The sequence below is a fragment of the Gorilla gorilla genome, chromosome 13 (assembly GCF_029281585.2).
Source record: "Gorilla gorilla gorilla isolate KB3781 chromosome 13, NHGRI_mGorGor1-v2.1_pri, whole genome shotgun sequence".
In the NCBI taxonomy this organism is placed as follows: domain Eukaryota; kingdom Metazoa; phylum Chordata; class Mammalia; order Primates; family Hominidae; genus Gorilla; species Gorilla gorilla.
In genome coordinates this window covers 88,944,824-88,959,958 of record NC_073237.2, presented here as the reverse complement: position 1 = coordinate 88,959,958, position 15,135 = coordinate 88,944,824, and the positions used below count along the sequence as shown (strand labels likewise).

The window sequence follows — 15,135 nt, the reverse complement described above, 5'->3', positions numbered from 1 at the left end:
CTGGCATCTGCATCTGGTGAGGGCCTTCAGGCTGCTTCCACTCATGGTGGAAGGGGAGATGGAGTGTGTAGAGATTACATGGCAAGAGAGGAGGCAAAAAAGAATGGGGAGGTGCCAGACTTTTTTTTTTTTTTTTTTAAACAACCAGCTCTTATGGGAATTAATAGAACAAGAACTTACTCACTCCCCTGATCCTAGAGACGATATCAATCTATTCATGAGTGACTTGCCCCCGATGACCCAAACACCTCCCATTAAGCACCACCTCCAACACTGGGGATCAAATTTCAACATGAGATTTGGAGGGGTCAAAAAAACCAAACCTTAGGGGTATGTGTATTTTTTCCACCCTTTTTTTCTTTTTTCTTTCTTTTTTTTTTTTTGAGACAGAGTTTTGCTCTTGTTGCCCAGGCAGAAGTGCAACGGCGTGATCTCAGCTCACTGCAACCTCGACCTCCCAGGTTCAAGCGATTCTCTTGCCTCAGCCTCCCAAATAGCTGGGATTACAAGGATACGCCACCATGCCCGGCTAATTTTGTATTTTCAGTAGAGATGGGGTTTATCCATGTTGGTCAGGCTGGTCTTGAACTCCTGACCTCAGGTGATCCACCCACCTTGGCCTCCCAAAGTGCTGGGATGACAGGTGTGAGCCACCACGCCCAGCCTACCCTTTACTTTTTAAAAGTATCAGTATATCACTCCCCATCAGTATGTAGAGAATTTCTTCATTCCTTTTCACAACTGAATATTATGCAGATATACTATATTTTATTCAATCAGTTCCGTATTGATAGACATGTGTTTCCACTCTTACTACTAAAAATAATGCCACAAAAGATAAGTTTGTATAAATGTCATTTTGTTTTTTTCCAGTTTAACTTTGGGATAAAATCCTAGGAGTGGGAATGCAGAGTGCAAAGGGTAAAGTGCATATGTAATTTTGCTAGATATCGCCAAATTCCTCTCCAGAGGGGGCGCACCATTTTGCATTCTCTTCAGTGGTATTTGATCGGTCCAGGCTCACTATTAGAATATGTTAATGAGCTTTTGGTTTTTTTTTTTTTTTTTTTTTTTTGCAAACCTTATAAATAAAAAGTGGTATGCCAGTAAAGTTTCAATTTACATTTTTCTTCTGAATGAAACTGAGCATTTTCCATTTTCCTCCTAGATTCTTAGGAAGCCTTTGTATCTGCGATATAAGTTACTTTCTCCTTCTTTGTCATGTTGTTTAACTTTGCACTTTCTTTTTAAAACCAGCAGTAAATTTTAAATCTTTTCATTCAGTGCTTCTGGTTTTCAAATCACATATAGAAAGAATCTCCCGAGTCAGAGGGTGTGACCAGTCTGTTCTAGTACTTCTATGGCTTCATCTTTCACATTTGAATCCCTGACGTAGTTGGAATTTATTCTGGTCTATAAGGATCCAACTTTATTTTAAGAACAAAATTTTTTTAACAAATGTTAAACTTAACTCCTACAGGCAGATTATTACTGGGACCATGTGTGACTTGCATGTCTATTTTTCCTTAGGAACATTCTTCCAGAAGAAATTTGCAATGCTGAAGAGGATGATGACTCAAATCTGGAACATCTTCATCTCGAAAACAATTATATTAAAATTAGAGAAATACCATCTTACACATTTTCATGCATAAGATCATATTCAAGTATCGTTCTTAAACCACAAAACATCAAGTAATTCCAAGTTTTCCTTTGCTGTTTATAAACTTTACTCATGTATTTGTAGTAGCTGCATTTGTCATTAATAAGAGAGACATAATCCTCCTGTTATACTCAGTATCATTATATGCTAGTCAACCTGATTCACTAACACACAGATGAACAACCAAAATATACCTAAAAGGTATAGTCTCTAGGAGTTTTATTAATAGTAAAGGTAAAATCTCTCAGTTTCCCACCTCTAGAAAGAGGCCATCTCACTAGAATAGGATATTATGCATACTGAGCTAGACCAGAAGAATCTGGAACAAAATAAACACAGCCTTTATAATCAACTTGAGTACTGGTGTTAGCTGAGAACTCTGTAAGTCCCTTTAAAAATTATGTATCTTTTGGTTCAAGATTAAGAAGCATAATGACAACAAAAAAAGCAGGCAGAATTTATGAATGTGTTGTTTATTATTAAAACAATAATTTGTTAATTTCTTGTAAGGCCCTGTGCTATAATTACTGGTATAAATTTAACTGAGTATTGGGGTAGCTTTCATTTCTTCCATTAATTACATGTGTAAAATTAAAACACTACTGTAATGTTAATTTCCTGGTTTTGAAAATCATATTATGGTTATGTACATTGTTAACATTAAGGAAAGCTGGCAGAAGGGTGTGCATAAATTCTATACTCTTTTTGAAACTTTTCTATAATTCTAAAATTATTTTTTAAAGTTAAACAGTATATTAAGATTACCTTCACTATTCCTCACTCAAGATTAAGACATTTTTTGAAAAGCAGTAGAGTTTGCTTAAAATACAAATTAATTATTCTTGACTATAACCTTGTAAAGGTAAATCTAATGTATAAATTTTTGAAAAATTTTGCACCACTGGTCATAGCATCTATCTCCTTTGCCTTAATTTACTGAAATACATCATTTTATTCGGTTCAATTGAAATAAAGCTATGTCTTTACTATGTATTGGCCCTACCAAAATCATATATTAAAATTTTCTAACATAATGATTTTTATCTTTGTATTGCTAAAGTAATTTATAAGACACATATAGAAACTATGTTGACTTCTTGTGTTATTCTCAGTTTTATGTCTTGGCTAGGAACTTAAGTGCCAGTGTTGGCCTCATTGCATAGATTTCTCTAATTTTTTAAGCTTTAGTTATTTAATCATTTAATAGTTCTTTCACCACTCTAGGAACCTTCCATCCCCACTTCACAAAGCTATTATAAGAACTAGAAAAGAATGTAAAGCATTTTGGAAAGTATGGTGTGGATGATGAATGCAGTTATTATCTCATATAAAACAGAGAGGAACCAGCATAGCCAACCACAATTGACAATTTCATGGGTGACTTTCAGTTTCATGAGTGTGAAAAGTTTGACTTATTCCATAATGTTATTATTATTATTTTTTTAGACGGAGTATCACTCTGTCGCCAGGCTGGAGTGCAGTGGTGCAATCTCGGCTCACTGCAACCTCTGCCTCCTGGGTTCAAGCGATTCTCCTGCTTCAGCCTCCTGAGTAGGTGGGACTATAGGCATGCGTCACCACTCCCAGCTAATGTTTGTATTTTTAGTAGAGACGGGGTTTTACCATGTTGGCCAGGATGGTCTCAATCTCTTGACCTTGTGATAAGACCGCCTCGGCCTCCCAAAGTGCTGGGATTATAGGCATGAGTCACTGCACCAGGCAAGACTTATTCCATAATGTTACTTCTAAGCCTACTTTCTTAATAGGTAGGATTCAGAGATTATAACATGAACAACAATAATAATATGAAGATAACTGTTAGACTCAAGAGTCAAAGACTCGTAGCAGGTTGTTAGGAAGAAAAATAGAATTTTATGGAACAAAAGTTGAGCTTCGTAATCAGTTTAGGAATGAAGGAGCATTACTAATTTTAAATTGGCCAGGTTGACTTTAAGAGACAGGTAAAAACAAGAAGATAGGGTTACACATCCATTTAACAACCCTTGTGCAATACTTATTGATATATGAATATAAACACATTGACATAAATGGTTTAAGGCAATCTAAGCTGTAAACAAAATTAGTATTAAAGGGGGCTCAAACTGAATAAGGTGAGTCAGCAGAACTAGCATCTTGGGATGACACAGACAGATACTAAATGATTCATTCATTCATTTCTTACTCTGACTTTATTCAGCTGTGTTTCAGATGCTGTTCTAGAGACAGTGACAAACAGATCAGATGTGGCCTTTCCTCTCTGGTAGAGGCAATAAGCAGGAAATCAAACAGACAAGTAAGCAGGCAAGTGCTGTGCAGTCAGAAAAATGGGTGACAATGCGATGAGCACACTGGGGCCTGAGGGCCGCCAGGAGACTACGGCCACCCTCAACGGCCTGGATTAACAGCAGATCCAGACCGGTGCCTGTGGAGCAGACGCACTGTGGGCTTGCTGTGCATGTCGCTTCTCAACTCTGCTCTGGCTGCAAAATCCCAAGAAAAAAATGAAAATCAGAATGACTGATTGAAGCTTTTTTCTTAAGTGGAAGTTGTACTTATTTCTACTGATTTTATAATTTTTAAAATATGGCTAGCATGGAACTTGTTCAGCCCTGAAATTTCATGATGTTCTAGATGGGAAGTTTTAATTCCATAACAAAGTGATAAATGTCCTTATAGCAAACACTCTTCACAATATAATGTACTAAAAAACAGATGTTCTGTTTGGCTTCAAAAATTACACTATAATTACTAACACACATATACACTAAAGAAGTCCTGGTCTAGCCATGATCTAAAAATATTAATGGTGTGTCTTGTCTTTGTATATATATACAAGGAACAGTATAATTTTGAGATTTGGCTTATTATCAATAAGAATATTATAAGCAGCACTAAAGAAATTATTTAGTGAAAGACATGCAGAACCTGGTATAATGAAATAACTACACCAGGAACCAAGAGACTTGGGAGCCCATCTTGTTCTTCAATAATTATGCAGTCATTTTACTTCTTTGGGATTCATTTGATTCAATTATAAAATAACATGTTTGGGACAGATCAGTGGTTTTCAGACAGGGTTCATTAGGGGTTTCATGTCACTGATAAGGAAGTGAACAGACCTCTCTCTTCAAACAAAGCAGCTTTGCTCTCATCAGAAAGTGTTCACTCCCATCCCCCTTTTCTTCTTACAATCAACAAACTAGGTACTATCTAAATGACACACTAGGTTTTAAAATCCATCAAGAACATGCAGCCTTCTCTTCCCTTTCTCCAGCTCCAGCTACATTCCTGGAGCATCCAGGCTGAAGAGGCTTGGCCTTAGGAAGAGGCTGCCTGTTTTTCCTTCTGAGCACCAGTGCAGTGGGGTGAGATTAGCCCCGAGCAGACTGCTGGGCCCCTGACCGCCTTAAATGGCTAGTCGACAAGCTTCTGTAGGAACGAGCACAGTGCTGCAAGCTCACCAACCTCCTTGCAGGGCAGGTGATGACGCTGGGGCTCAGCGAGGGCAGGTGGCACATGAGAACAACAGGGAATATGTGGCTGAGTCTGGACTTCCCCTGCACCTTCTGACTCTGAGGCTGGTGCTCCTCCTGCTGAACCAAGCTGTCTCTCCCTTAGAATTTGGATGGAAAGTCTAGGGGACCCAAGAGTGGCAGGCTGCCTAATAAAAGGTCCGAACCTGGGCGGCTGATGCTCAACCGGAGGGTATAGGGCATGTGGTATGGCAGGTGTTGCCAACGAGGGGAGAAAGATACTCAAAACCACCTCTCCTTCAAATGGCATCATCAAATGGCTCCACGTACATCTCCTTAGAAGCCATTCTCATTAAGTCAAAGTTAATTACTCCTTAAGATGACTGCTTTCATTAAAACACAAAAAAACTACCCACAATGTTGTACAGTTGAAATATGCACAGTGTCCTCTAGTTGTCACGGACACCTCCAGGGGTCATCAAGATGATTATTCCCACTCACACATAATTATTCCAGTAACTGTTTAATAATATGTAGTATAAATCTTTAAAGTGACTTGGAAATGTTAACAAATTATGACAATGTTTGTTTTAAGATTATTTTAGACTCGGCATAAGTATATGAAAATTTAAGCCACAAATTACAGGTATATAGCTAAAGGATAAAACCCCAAATTTTTGGCAGCATATTTGTGTTAGGCATAGTGCTTCAGGCAAAAATGGCTTCTCTAATTTGACTGATTTAGGTGGGGAGTAACAGAAGATGACTGTGATATAATACAGGATATAATTAACACTAAACCATACAACACATACACATAGTTCAGAGGAGAAAGATCAATGGACCTTGAAACAGGAATGTGAATCAGTGAGGGAAGCAGATGGAGGGACTCACGTCTGGGCTCATTGGTCAGGAGTCTAGCCTCACTATGGCAGGAAAGGAGAGGCAAGACGAGGGCTCCTCAGGCCAGGAATTAGACCAGATTCAAGGCGATGAGAAATGCAGCATACCACTGAAAAATGCTGAAGCAAGAAGTGTTCCATGAAAGCAGCAGTTTAAGAAAGGAAAAAGAATTACTCACTGCAAAAATCTAGAGAGTGAGAGCCTTCACAGCACAGATACGAGAGACACCAAAAGGAATTCAGTGAATAGTTATCTTGTCAGATAAGGGGCACACAGAAAAGGGACCAAAGAAGAAACTGCTCTGATTCTCATAATGCTGCTAAGAAGTTGAGAGCCAGGGGCCATCTGTGAGAGAATGCTGAACTTGGGGTGTCACCATGGGGGTCAGGCAAGACAAGGAGAGGACAGTAAAGACGGGAAGGTATGGGGTCCAAGCTGAATGCACAGGCAAGGAGTATACCTGAAGGGGCCTACAAGAGAAGGGCAGTTGAGCCAATCTCTGATGGGCGCCGATCCTCAACTTCAAGGGAGGGACACAGAAGCCAAGTTCACCGCAGTGTCCATCTGACTTGAGCCTTTCACCTTACAGAGCCAGCTTCCAAGCACAGGATGAACTGCACCTAAAAGCCTAGCTCCTCAGGACCCCCAGCCCCACAAAACCCCCACTATTCAGTGCCTGTGCCGCTACCCGGGACAGATCTGGTATTATTAGGTAGGTCTGTAGTGATTATCTCTTTAGTGTTATTAGTTAGGTCCTACATAATGATTATCTGGAATTATTAGTTAGGTATTGATTACTTTTTTGTGTATATGGGTGTTGTACAGTAGCTGGGTTGAGCGGTATAGCTTGTTTCTCCAAAAAGACTGTAAAACTTAACAGAGACAACTCATTTCTTAAACCCCTGAATTTGTGCAAAGTAGGTGCTAAAATGTCTCTTGAATAAAGAGTTCCATCTCCTTTATCTCCCAGTCAAAACTGGTTCAGCTTATGAGTTACATTACCCAAAGAGTTGATATTATCCAAAGTTGACATTACTCCTAAATAAAAAAGAAAGGAACCTGCAAAATTTAAGGATTTTCACAGAAAAACTTAGAAACTGAGCAGAAAAAGATTTATACAGGGTCACAAAAGTAGAAGGGAATCATTTATGTTATTAACATTTCTGACAAAGACCTCAGAAAGCTAAGTAAATTTTTTAAACAATTAAGTTATGCTTTGACAACTGGTAATACTTAGTAATCAATCTGATTGCTCTGCATAATAGCAACACTGACTATGCCTTCCAAAGCCATCATTTAAACATACCATAAATTACTATGTTCCTAAGATGCTGACTTAAAAGAATGAAATACTCAAATTCTGCTGTTGAAGTGAAACTTCAAAGGGCGGAGTAAAACCCTTTATGATATTGATTCCACCTCTTTCCCTTATTTAGAAAAAGGATAGAAAATGTCCTCATGGCAGAAACATTTACAGACTGACAGATGACTGAACTATTTATCTATCCATGGTTGAACGTAAATTCAGATCCCTGATAGACTTAAAATTCAAAAATATTAAAAGTACCCATGAAAATAAGTTTCTGCCCAGCTCTAACTTAACACCAAATGACCATTACAGGCCTTAAGCCCCCAAAGTCTGTGAAACATGGAGATTCATCTCTTGTAGTTAAAAAAACAATAATCAGTATCTTGGCTCTGAACTAGAATCAGTACTAGCCATGGACCTGGCCAAGTTACTTAGAGTTATAGTTTCTTCGTGCACAAAATCAGGAAACAACATCTGCCTCCCAGGGCTGATGGGAAGACTAAACAAGTTGATATCCTGTGGAGGTGCTGGGCACAGGGTAGACATAATAAAGGTGAGTGTCAATGTTTCCAGGGACAGACTACAGGAAACTGGTGAGCAGGAAGTTACTTAACTTGCTCAAGGCTTCCAGGCCTCTGAGTATGGTGAATATTAATTATTTAAAATAACTGATTTCTTAGATTGGTATTAAATATAGTGGAAAAAGGAGTGGGTCTAATACACTAAGACAGGGCTCTGCACACATGCTCTGTAAAGGGCCAGAAGTAAACCCCTTGGACTCTGTGGGCCAGTGGGGGTCCAGCGGGGACCCTGCAGCCTTGGCAACAGTGTGGCTCTCCTGAGGAGTAGGTGGGAAATTAACAACAAAACCTGAGTTTGACTGCCTTTCTTCTGTGTTACTGTATGATCATGTCCATGGCACGGAACAGAGTGAACCATGGTATACACGAACATCTGAGCAGGATCTCCAGGCTGAGGGAGCCAAGAAGGTGAGGAAACTGGAACTCAAAGAGTGTAAATGACATCTCATCATAAGATTAAAAAAAAAAAAAATCCTGACCATAGGAAAGAAAATTAAGTTGGATCTGTGTGATTCACTGTGATTACTTATAATACCTAAAAAGGGGGAAAATTGTATTTAAAACAGTCAGCCAAACTAGAGAAGTATCTGATCAATGAGCCTGTCCTATAAATGAATTCTTCCCTTAGAAATAACCGCTGAATGAGTCACCAACGGTATAGCAAGACAGTCTGCACTGGCAAACCCAGGCCTTTCCATCTGTAGCCCACGTAGCAAACTTTGGGCAGAGGCTTCCCTAGCAAGTTTGTTCCTTTCCTATTCATTTCTGGCCCTATGACCATCAGCTCAATTGAAACTAGTCCAACAGAATCAGAGGCATTTGTAAAAGGTTTTCAGAGGAAAATCTACTGTAAACTGTGTAATCTTGAATTAGTCCATGTTTGATTCTACATGTCTTAAATAAGGCTTCAGCTTATGACATGTCTTTTATTACAAGGTGAACAGGAGCATTCGAGACTGTAAGCCCGGCTGGATTTCAGTCTGTCACATACTGTTATTTGCAAAGGAATAAATGTTCTAAACTCAGTAAGTAAACTTTAGTGGTGTTACAACTAAATCATAAAGGCATGACCATTTCTTCTGTGAAGTTATGTTCCCTTTTCTATATGAAAATGGATAAAATCAAAACTTAGTCTAGCATATTTTTTCCTTTGTATAAAATGTGAAGAATGTGAATCCACGCAGGGGAAAGCAGGACTGTATTAAAAATAACACGTGATTACACTAAATACGTATTAGTTTGGAAAAGAAAAGGAATACATCATGTTATTAAAATGTCCTGGTGTGTTTCTAAGTAACAGAATCTCTGTGGTCAAATAAACTTACATTAAACTATCAACTGATATAAGCAAATCTTTTCATAAGTTGTAATCTGCTGAAGGTTCATTGTTTTGCCTAAACTGGGAATTACATTCACAAACATCAAATTTATATGTGAATCATTTGGAAAGTGAATTTAACTAGTATTGTGACACTAGGAATAAAGAATACATTATAAACTGTAAATCTATTCTAGGGCAGCAGTTCTTAACTATTTGAAGGATGGACCCCTTTGAAAATATGGTGAAAACTATAATGGATCCTCTATGCAGAAAAATACATATATAAAAACACTTGGCATGTATCAAAAGACTCATAAAGTCTTTCCACAAATTCTCTAAGTATTCATATACCCAAGTTAAGAATCCCTGTCTAACATAACAACTTAATTAACTTAAAATAAATTTGGCGGTAAATATTTCACTAGAGTGAAGGATAAATCAAAGAGTTAAAGTTAATTTAAGGCAAACTGCCTTATCTGCTCCAATTATTTAGCATTTATTCCCCCTTTATTTGGTAATATTTTCAAGGCCACAGAAAAGTTTAAGTTCACAATGAGCATCTACATACCCTTCACTTATATTCACCAATGAATAATACAGATGTTCCCTGACTTATGATGGGTTACACCCTGATAAACCCACCGTAAGTTGAAAATATCATAGGTCAAAACGCATTTAATACACCTAAACTTTATCTAATGTCATAGCTCGGCCTAAGCTATATACATGTGCTCAGAATACTATATTATTCTTCAGTTGGCAAAATCATCTAACACAAAGCCTATTTTATAATAAAGCGCTGACTAGCTCAAGTAATTTACTGAATGCTGTACTGAAAGTGAAAAACACAATGGTTGTATGGGTACTCAAAGTACAGTTTCTTGCTATCGAGCAAACTTTCACTTAATGGTTTTATATGTTTATTTATTTTTTGAGACAGGGTCTGGCTTTGTCACCCAGGCTGGAGTGCAGTGGTGTGATTGCTGAAGCCTCCACCTCCCAGCCAAAAGTGATTCTCCCACCTCAGCCTCCCCAGTAGCTGGGACTATAGGTGTGTGCCACCATGTCTGTTCTATTTTATTTTTTGTAGAGACAGGATCTCACTGTGTTGCTGATGCTGACTTAATTGTTTTAGCTTCCCTTGATTATCTTTCCTTAAATCAATTATTATATTGGAGGTTTCACTGTGGTGATTTTCTGTTATTCCTTCTGCATTCATTAGTTGACATTCTTCTGTAAGGAAAAACTCTGATCCTTTTAACCCTCTTTTCTCTGTTATTATAAAAAGGATTTAGTATTGTATGTGTTATAATCCAGTTTTTATTCTTTTTGAGATGCTCAAACTGCCCCTTCATGGTGGCTTCTATGTTCCTTTTCTGAGTCCTTGGTAAACTCTGCAAACTTTCACACTTCTTGGTACAAGAAAACTTTTTCAGAAACCTTTACTTCTCTGGCCCAGACCTGTTGTGGGCCATTTCTCCAAGGAGTCCTGGTTCCCTTAGTGGGAAACAGTATTTAGAAACACAGATCTGGAAACCAGATGTGCTCACTGCTCTCAGGTCTGCTCAGTGGAAAGAGGTAAGAAATTTATTTAAAACAAACCATTACTTGTACAGATTCCTCAAAGCAAACTGACTTCAGACATTCGTTAAAAATATTTGACACAGCTGGGTGCAGTGGCGCACACCTGTAATCCTAGCGCTTTGGGAGGCTGAGGCGAGCAGATCACCTGAGGTCAGGAGCTCGAGACCAGCCTGGCCAACATGGCAAAACCCCGTCTCTGCTAAAAATGCAAAAATTAGCCAGGCGTGGTGGCCTGCACCTGTAATCCCAGCTACTCAGGAGGCTGAGGCAGGAGAATTGCTTAAACCCAGGAGGCAGAGGTTGCAGTGAGCTGAGATTGTGCCACTGCCCTCCAGCCTGGGCAACAGAGCAAGACTCCGTCTCAAAAAAAAAAAAAATTGACACATGCAAAATATAATAAACAAAATTGTATAAGTCCTTCATTTTTCATAATTCAACGGAATGAACATTTAGTGACAATTTATTATAATTCATTTTTTCAGAACTAGAAACTTCAAGTAGGATGACAGAGTGAGCTCAGCCACATGACACAGCAGAAGCCAGTCCCTGCAACAGGAAGAGCTGTGAGGAGAGGGTAAGAGGAGGTCAGGGCAGCAGAGAACCATGGAGGGCCTACGTGCTCAGCAAATTGCTGCTACATAGGACATCAGGGTCAGTTTTTCCAGCTCATATTTTTCCAAATACATTGTAAATTTGGACTTCGATATCAAATGTCCTGGTTTTTAAAAATACTATATGCTCCAAACAATCTGCATGTTGAATACTGCCCCTGGGTCACAACCTACGGTATAAAATAAGTTCATCAGAAACCGAAGTGCCTAGTCCACCATGAGGGACACTTGAACATTAAAACCCATGAAATCTTAATCATTTATCCCTTCACAGAAGCTTTTTTAAGCATCTACTATACAAAAAAACCCTATGTTATGCATATTTACATCCTAGAATTCAGTGGCCTAGAACATTCTTAAAGTGGGTGTTTGCATGGCACGGCTAACTCCCTCACAGCCCTCAGGTCTTGTGACTGTCACCTGACAGGGAGGGCACCCCTGACACCCCCACCCCTATCCTGCTTCTCTCCATAGCACTTACACTATTTGTTGAATGAATGGATTGGTGGACGGCCTTTCTTGTAGCTACTACTATAAAAGAACATTGTACAATCTATTCCAATTCATTTAGAATGTGAAGGACACCACAGACTGGCAAAAGAACATCAGAAAATTCAAACTGCCTACTTTTTGGCAGGTGTGTGTGTGCCCCACAATATACTCCTGACACATGTTGCTCCTATAGCTCCTGCCTCACCTATCAAACCTTTTCATTTGGGCTGTGTGCAGGTGGTTTCCACCTGTAATCTCAGCACTTTGGGGGCCCGAGATGGGAGGATTGCTTTAGCCCAGGAGTTTGAGGTATGATTGTACCACTGCACTCCAGCATGGGTGACAGAGTGAGACTCTGTCAATCAATCAATCTTTTATTTGCATGAGACAGTTTCCAAGGTCCTCCCCTGTTCTTATTTGTGTTTGGACTTTGACCACTGTTGTCCATGTCTAGACCAGGAGAAGTTCTAGAAAGGGTGTGAGAAATCATACGAGAGCTTAGATTAGGCAATTTATTTTTATTTTCACGATGGTTAGCATATATAAGGCCAAAGGAAAATAAATTTGCATTAAAGTTCCTTTTATGGCAATCAATATTTTTATTCATAAACTGTCAGTACTGAGAATATTACTTTTTCAGTTTTGTAATTTATCTTTGTGTTTGCAACATGTAAATTACTTGTGATTCCTAAATATACTGTTATAATGCAACTAGTTCTTCAATATTTAGACCAAGGCTCAATGAGGCAAAAATAAAACAATAAAAAAAGCATGGAGAAAAGAACTAGGTCCCCTCCATAGGACCCCTTTAGGAAACAAAAATGGAAGATTTTTCTCTTCACAATACTTGAGGGAAGAAGAGGTACACTGTTTCATTTGGAATGATAACCTGGAAAAGGGTGGAGATAAACTCCAGTTTCTTCCCAGATGGCATGTTCGTGCCTGCTGCACCACCATCTCTGGCAAATGTGAGGCAAAGCTTTCCATGTCACAGCCCCAAGATGGTGGAGGGTTGTGCCTGAGGCCTGCACCTTTACCACATTATCTGCAGAACAGAGTGAATAAGCCAAATATACTACCCCTAACCCCAGCATCTTATTCCAGGGCCTATTTCTTTCCCTAGGCCCTCTGACCAAAGATCAAAGCAAAATATCAGAGGAAGACTAGCTTAAGTCTCACAGTGGGGAGAAGGAAAAGTAGCTGTAACATATCTTTAGAAACACAATCTTACAGGAACTGCCTCCCATCTCTCTAGATATGGGTGGCAAAACTGCACCCAGAAAGGCCATGCAGGCAACTCGACTGAGGAGTGGCTTGGGTGGGTGACGTGGACAACATCCTGTGAGTATAGAAGAGAAAAACACATGTCCCAGAGACAACAGTTGCCATGCAAAACCAGAAATCACAGACTGGGAAAGCCTAATTTTTAAAGAGAAGTTGAAATCTTATTTTTAAATACAGCAATTTCACCTAACAAAAATACATACACATGACCCCCAAATGACAGAATGAGGAACGTTCATAGTACCTCTCCAAAAGGTAATTAATCTAGTTGAATATATAAACAATTTGTGGCTTATTCATGTATGAGAATACTACACAGTGACAAGAATGAACTACTGTGTATCACAATGACACGAATGGATCTCAAAAGCATGTCACTGAATGAAAAAAGCCAGATGCAAAAGAGAATGCACAGTATGATTCCATTTATATAAAGTTCAGGAAATAACCTATGGTGCTGAACTCAGGCTGTGACTTGAGGAGTATGAGGAGGGATTCTGGATGTATGAGAATGGAGTGTGAGGCTGGGATTTCTTGATTGGGGTCATTTTGTAAAAATTAATTGAGTTGTACCATTATGATATTTTTTTTTTTGGTAACATACACTTCAATAAACAGTTCAGAAACAAAACATTGTGCAGGACAAACTGAATTTGACCCAAGGGCTTCCTGTTTATGACTGTGTTCTGAAGGAATTTAGGCAAACATTAGATGCTCTGGATACAAAGATTTTAAAAATCCAGTTCATATTTTCATTATGTTCCCAATTCATCCAGTTAACAGATACATTTGCAACTAAAATATACTTGAATAAATGAGAATATGAGCATTCTAAACCAAACAGGAGGGCCGTCATTCCCTAAGGTGCTGCAGGGCTAGGATGGGGCCTGAGTTACAGAGGGCCACTAATGGGACTACCGAGCTGCCTGGAACTGTCAGCCTAGAGGTCCAAGGAGGAGTACTTTATTTAAGTGAGGGGAGGATGAACACATAGCCAGCTGCTATGCACATCTGAGGCACACGTATTCTTTAGGACTGTAGCTGCCTTGCTTAACACAATGTGTGCCATTTCTCTGGAGAGAGGGAACAAACGATGGTCAGATTCTTGATGACAGTAGAGAACAGGTCTTCTAACCCACTGGAAAAGCTCTTTGCTGGCCTCCAAATCTATACAACAGTTGGGAAGAGCCATTGGGGTCACTTACAACAGTAAGTCCTTGCCACTAGGGTTAGAAAACTGTCCTCTCAGGCCGGCCACAGTGGCTCATGCCTGTAATCCCAGCACTTTGGGAGGCCGAGGCGGACAGATCACGAGGTCAGGAGATCGAGACCATCCTGGCTAACACAATGAAACACTGTCTCTATTAAAAAACCAAAAAATTAGCCAGGCGTGGTGGCGGGCGCCTGCAGTCCCAGCTACTCGGGAGGCTGAGGCAGGAGAATGGCGTGAACCCGGGAGGCAGAGCTTGCAGTAAGCCAAGATTGTGCCACCGCACTCCAGCCTGGGTGACAGAGTGAGACTCCATCTCAAAAAAAAAAAAGAAAACTGTCCTCTCTTGAAGGTCTTAGTTGATGTAGAATTGGGCAGTCTCTTGGGGATGAGTGGAAAGGGGGTACAAATAATGATTTCTTTTCAGGAAATAGCATCTTCCCTGCTCTAAGTCTCCCTAAATGTCAGTGAGGCCATAGCTAATATTCTCTTGAAAAGGGAAAGTTGTATGCATCCTAAGAGGGTGTTACTTGGACATGCATGTGGTCTGTGTTATATCACATATGTTGAGTCCAGGGAGCAGTTCATGGAGCCTCATCCATAGTTTCCCTGACATGCTATAGCAGTGCTAAAAGCTTAAAAAAAAAAAAAAAAAGTCTGGAGAAGTATGCATAATGCAATAGCTACAATCATTAGAAGAAAAA

At 39.4% G+C, this 15,135-nt stretch overlaps 2 protein-coding genes across 4 annotated transcripts in view; one reads left to right on the top strand and one right to left on the bottom strand.

The window, feature by feature from the left end:
• Positions 1-3,942, top strand: part of ECM2 (extracellular matrix protein 2) — a 42,022-nt gene extending 38,080 nt beyond the window's left edge. For 2 of the 3 annotated variants that reach the window (XM_019033343.4, XM_055349881.2), the window contains exon 10: positions 1,531-2,697. In XM_019033343.4, coding sequence (XP_018888888.2) covers positions 1,531-1,699 — 169 coding nt within the window. In that variant the 3' untranslated portion in view covers positions 1,700-2,697. Of the gene's footprint in view, positions 1-1,530; positions 2,698-3,860 lie in introns of those variants that run through there. The other variant, XM_019033344.4, reaches the window with a different exon arrangement.
• The window catches only part of CENPP (centromere protein P), a 286,318-nt gene that overhangs the window by 122,794 nt on the left and 148,389 nt on the right, over positions 1-15,135 (bottom strand). The window lies entirely within an intron of this gene.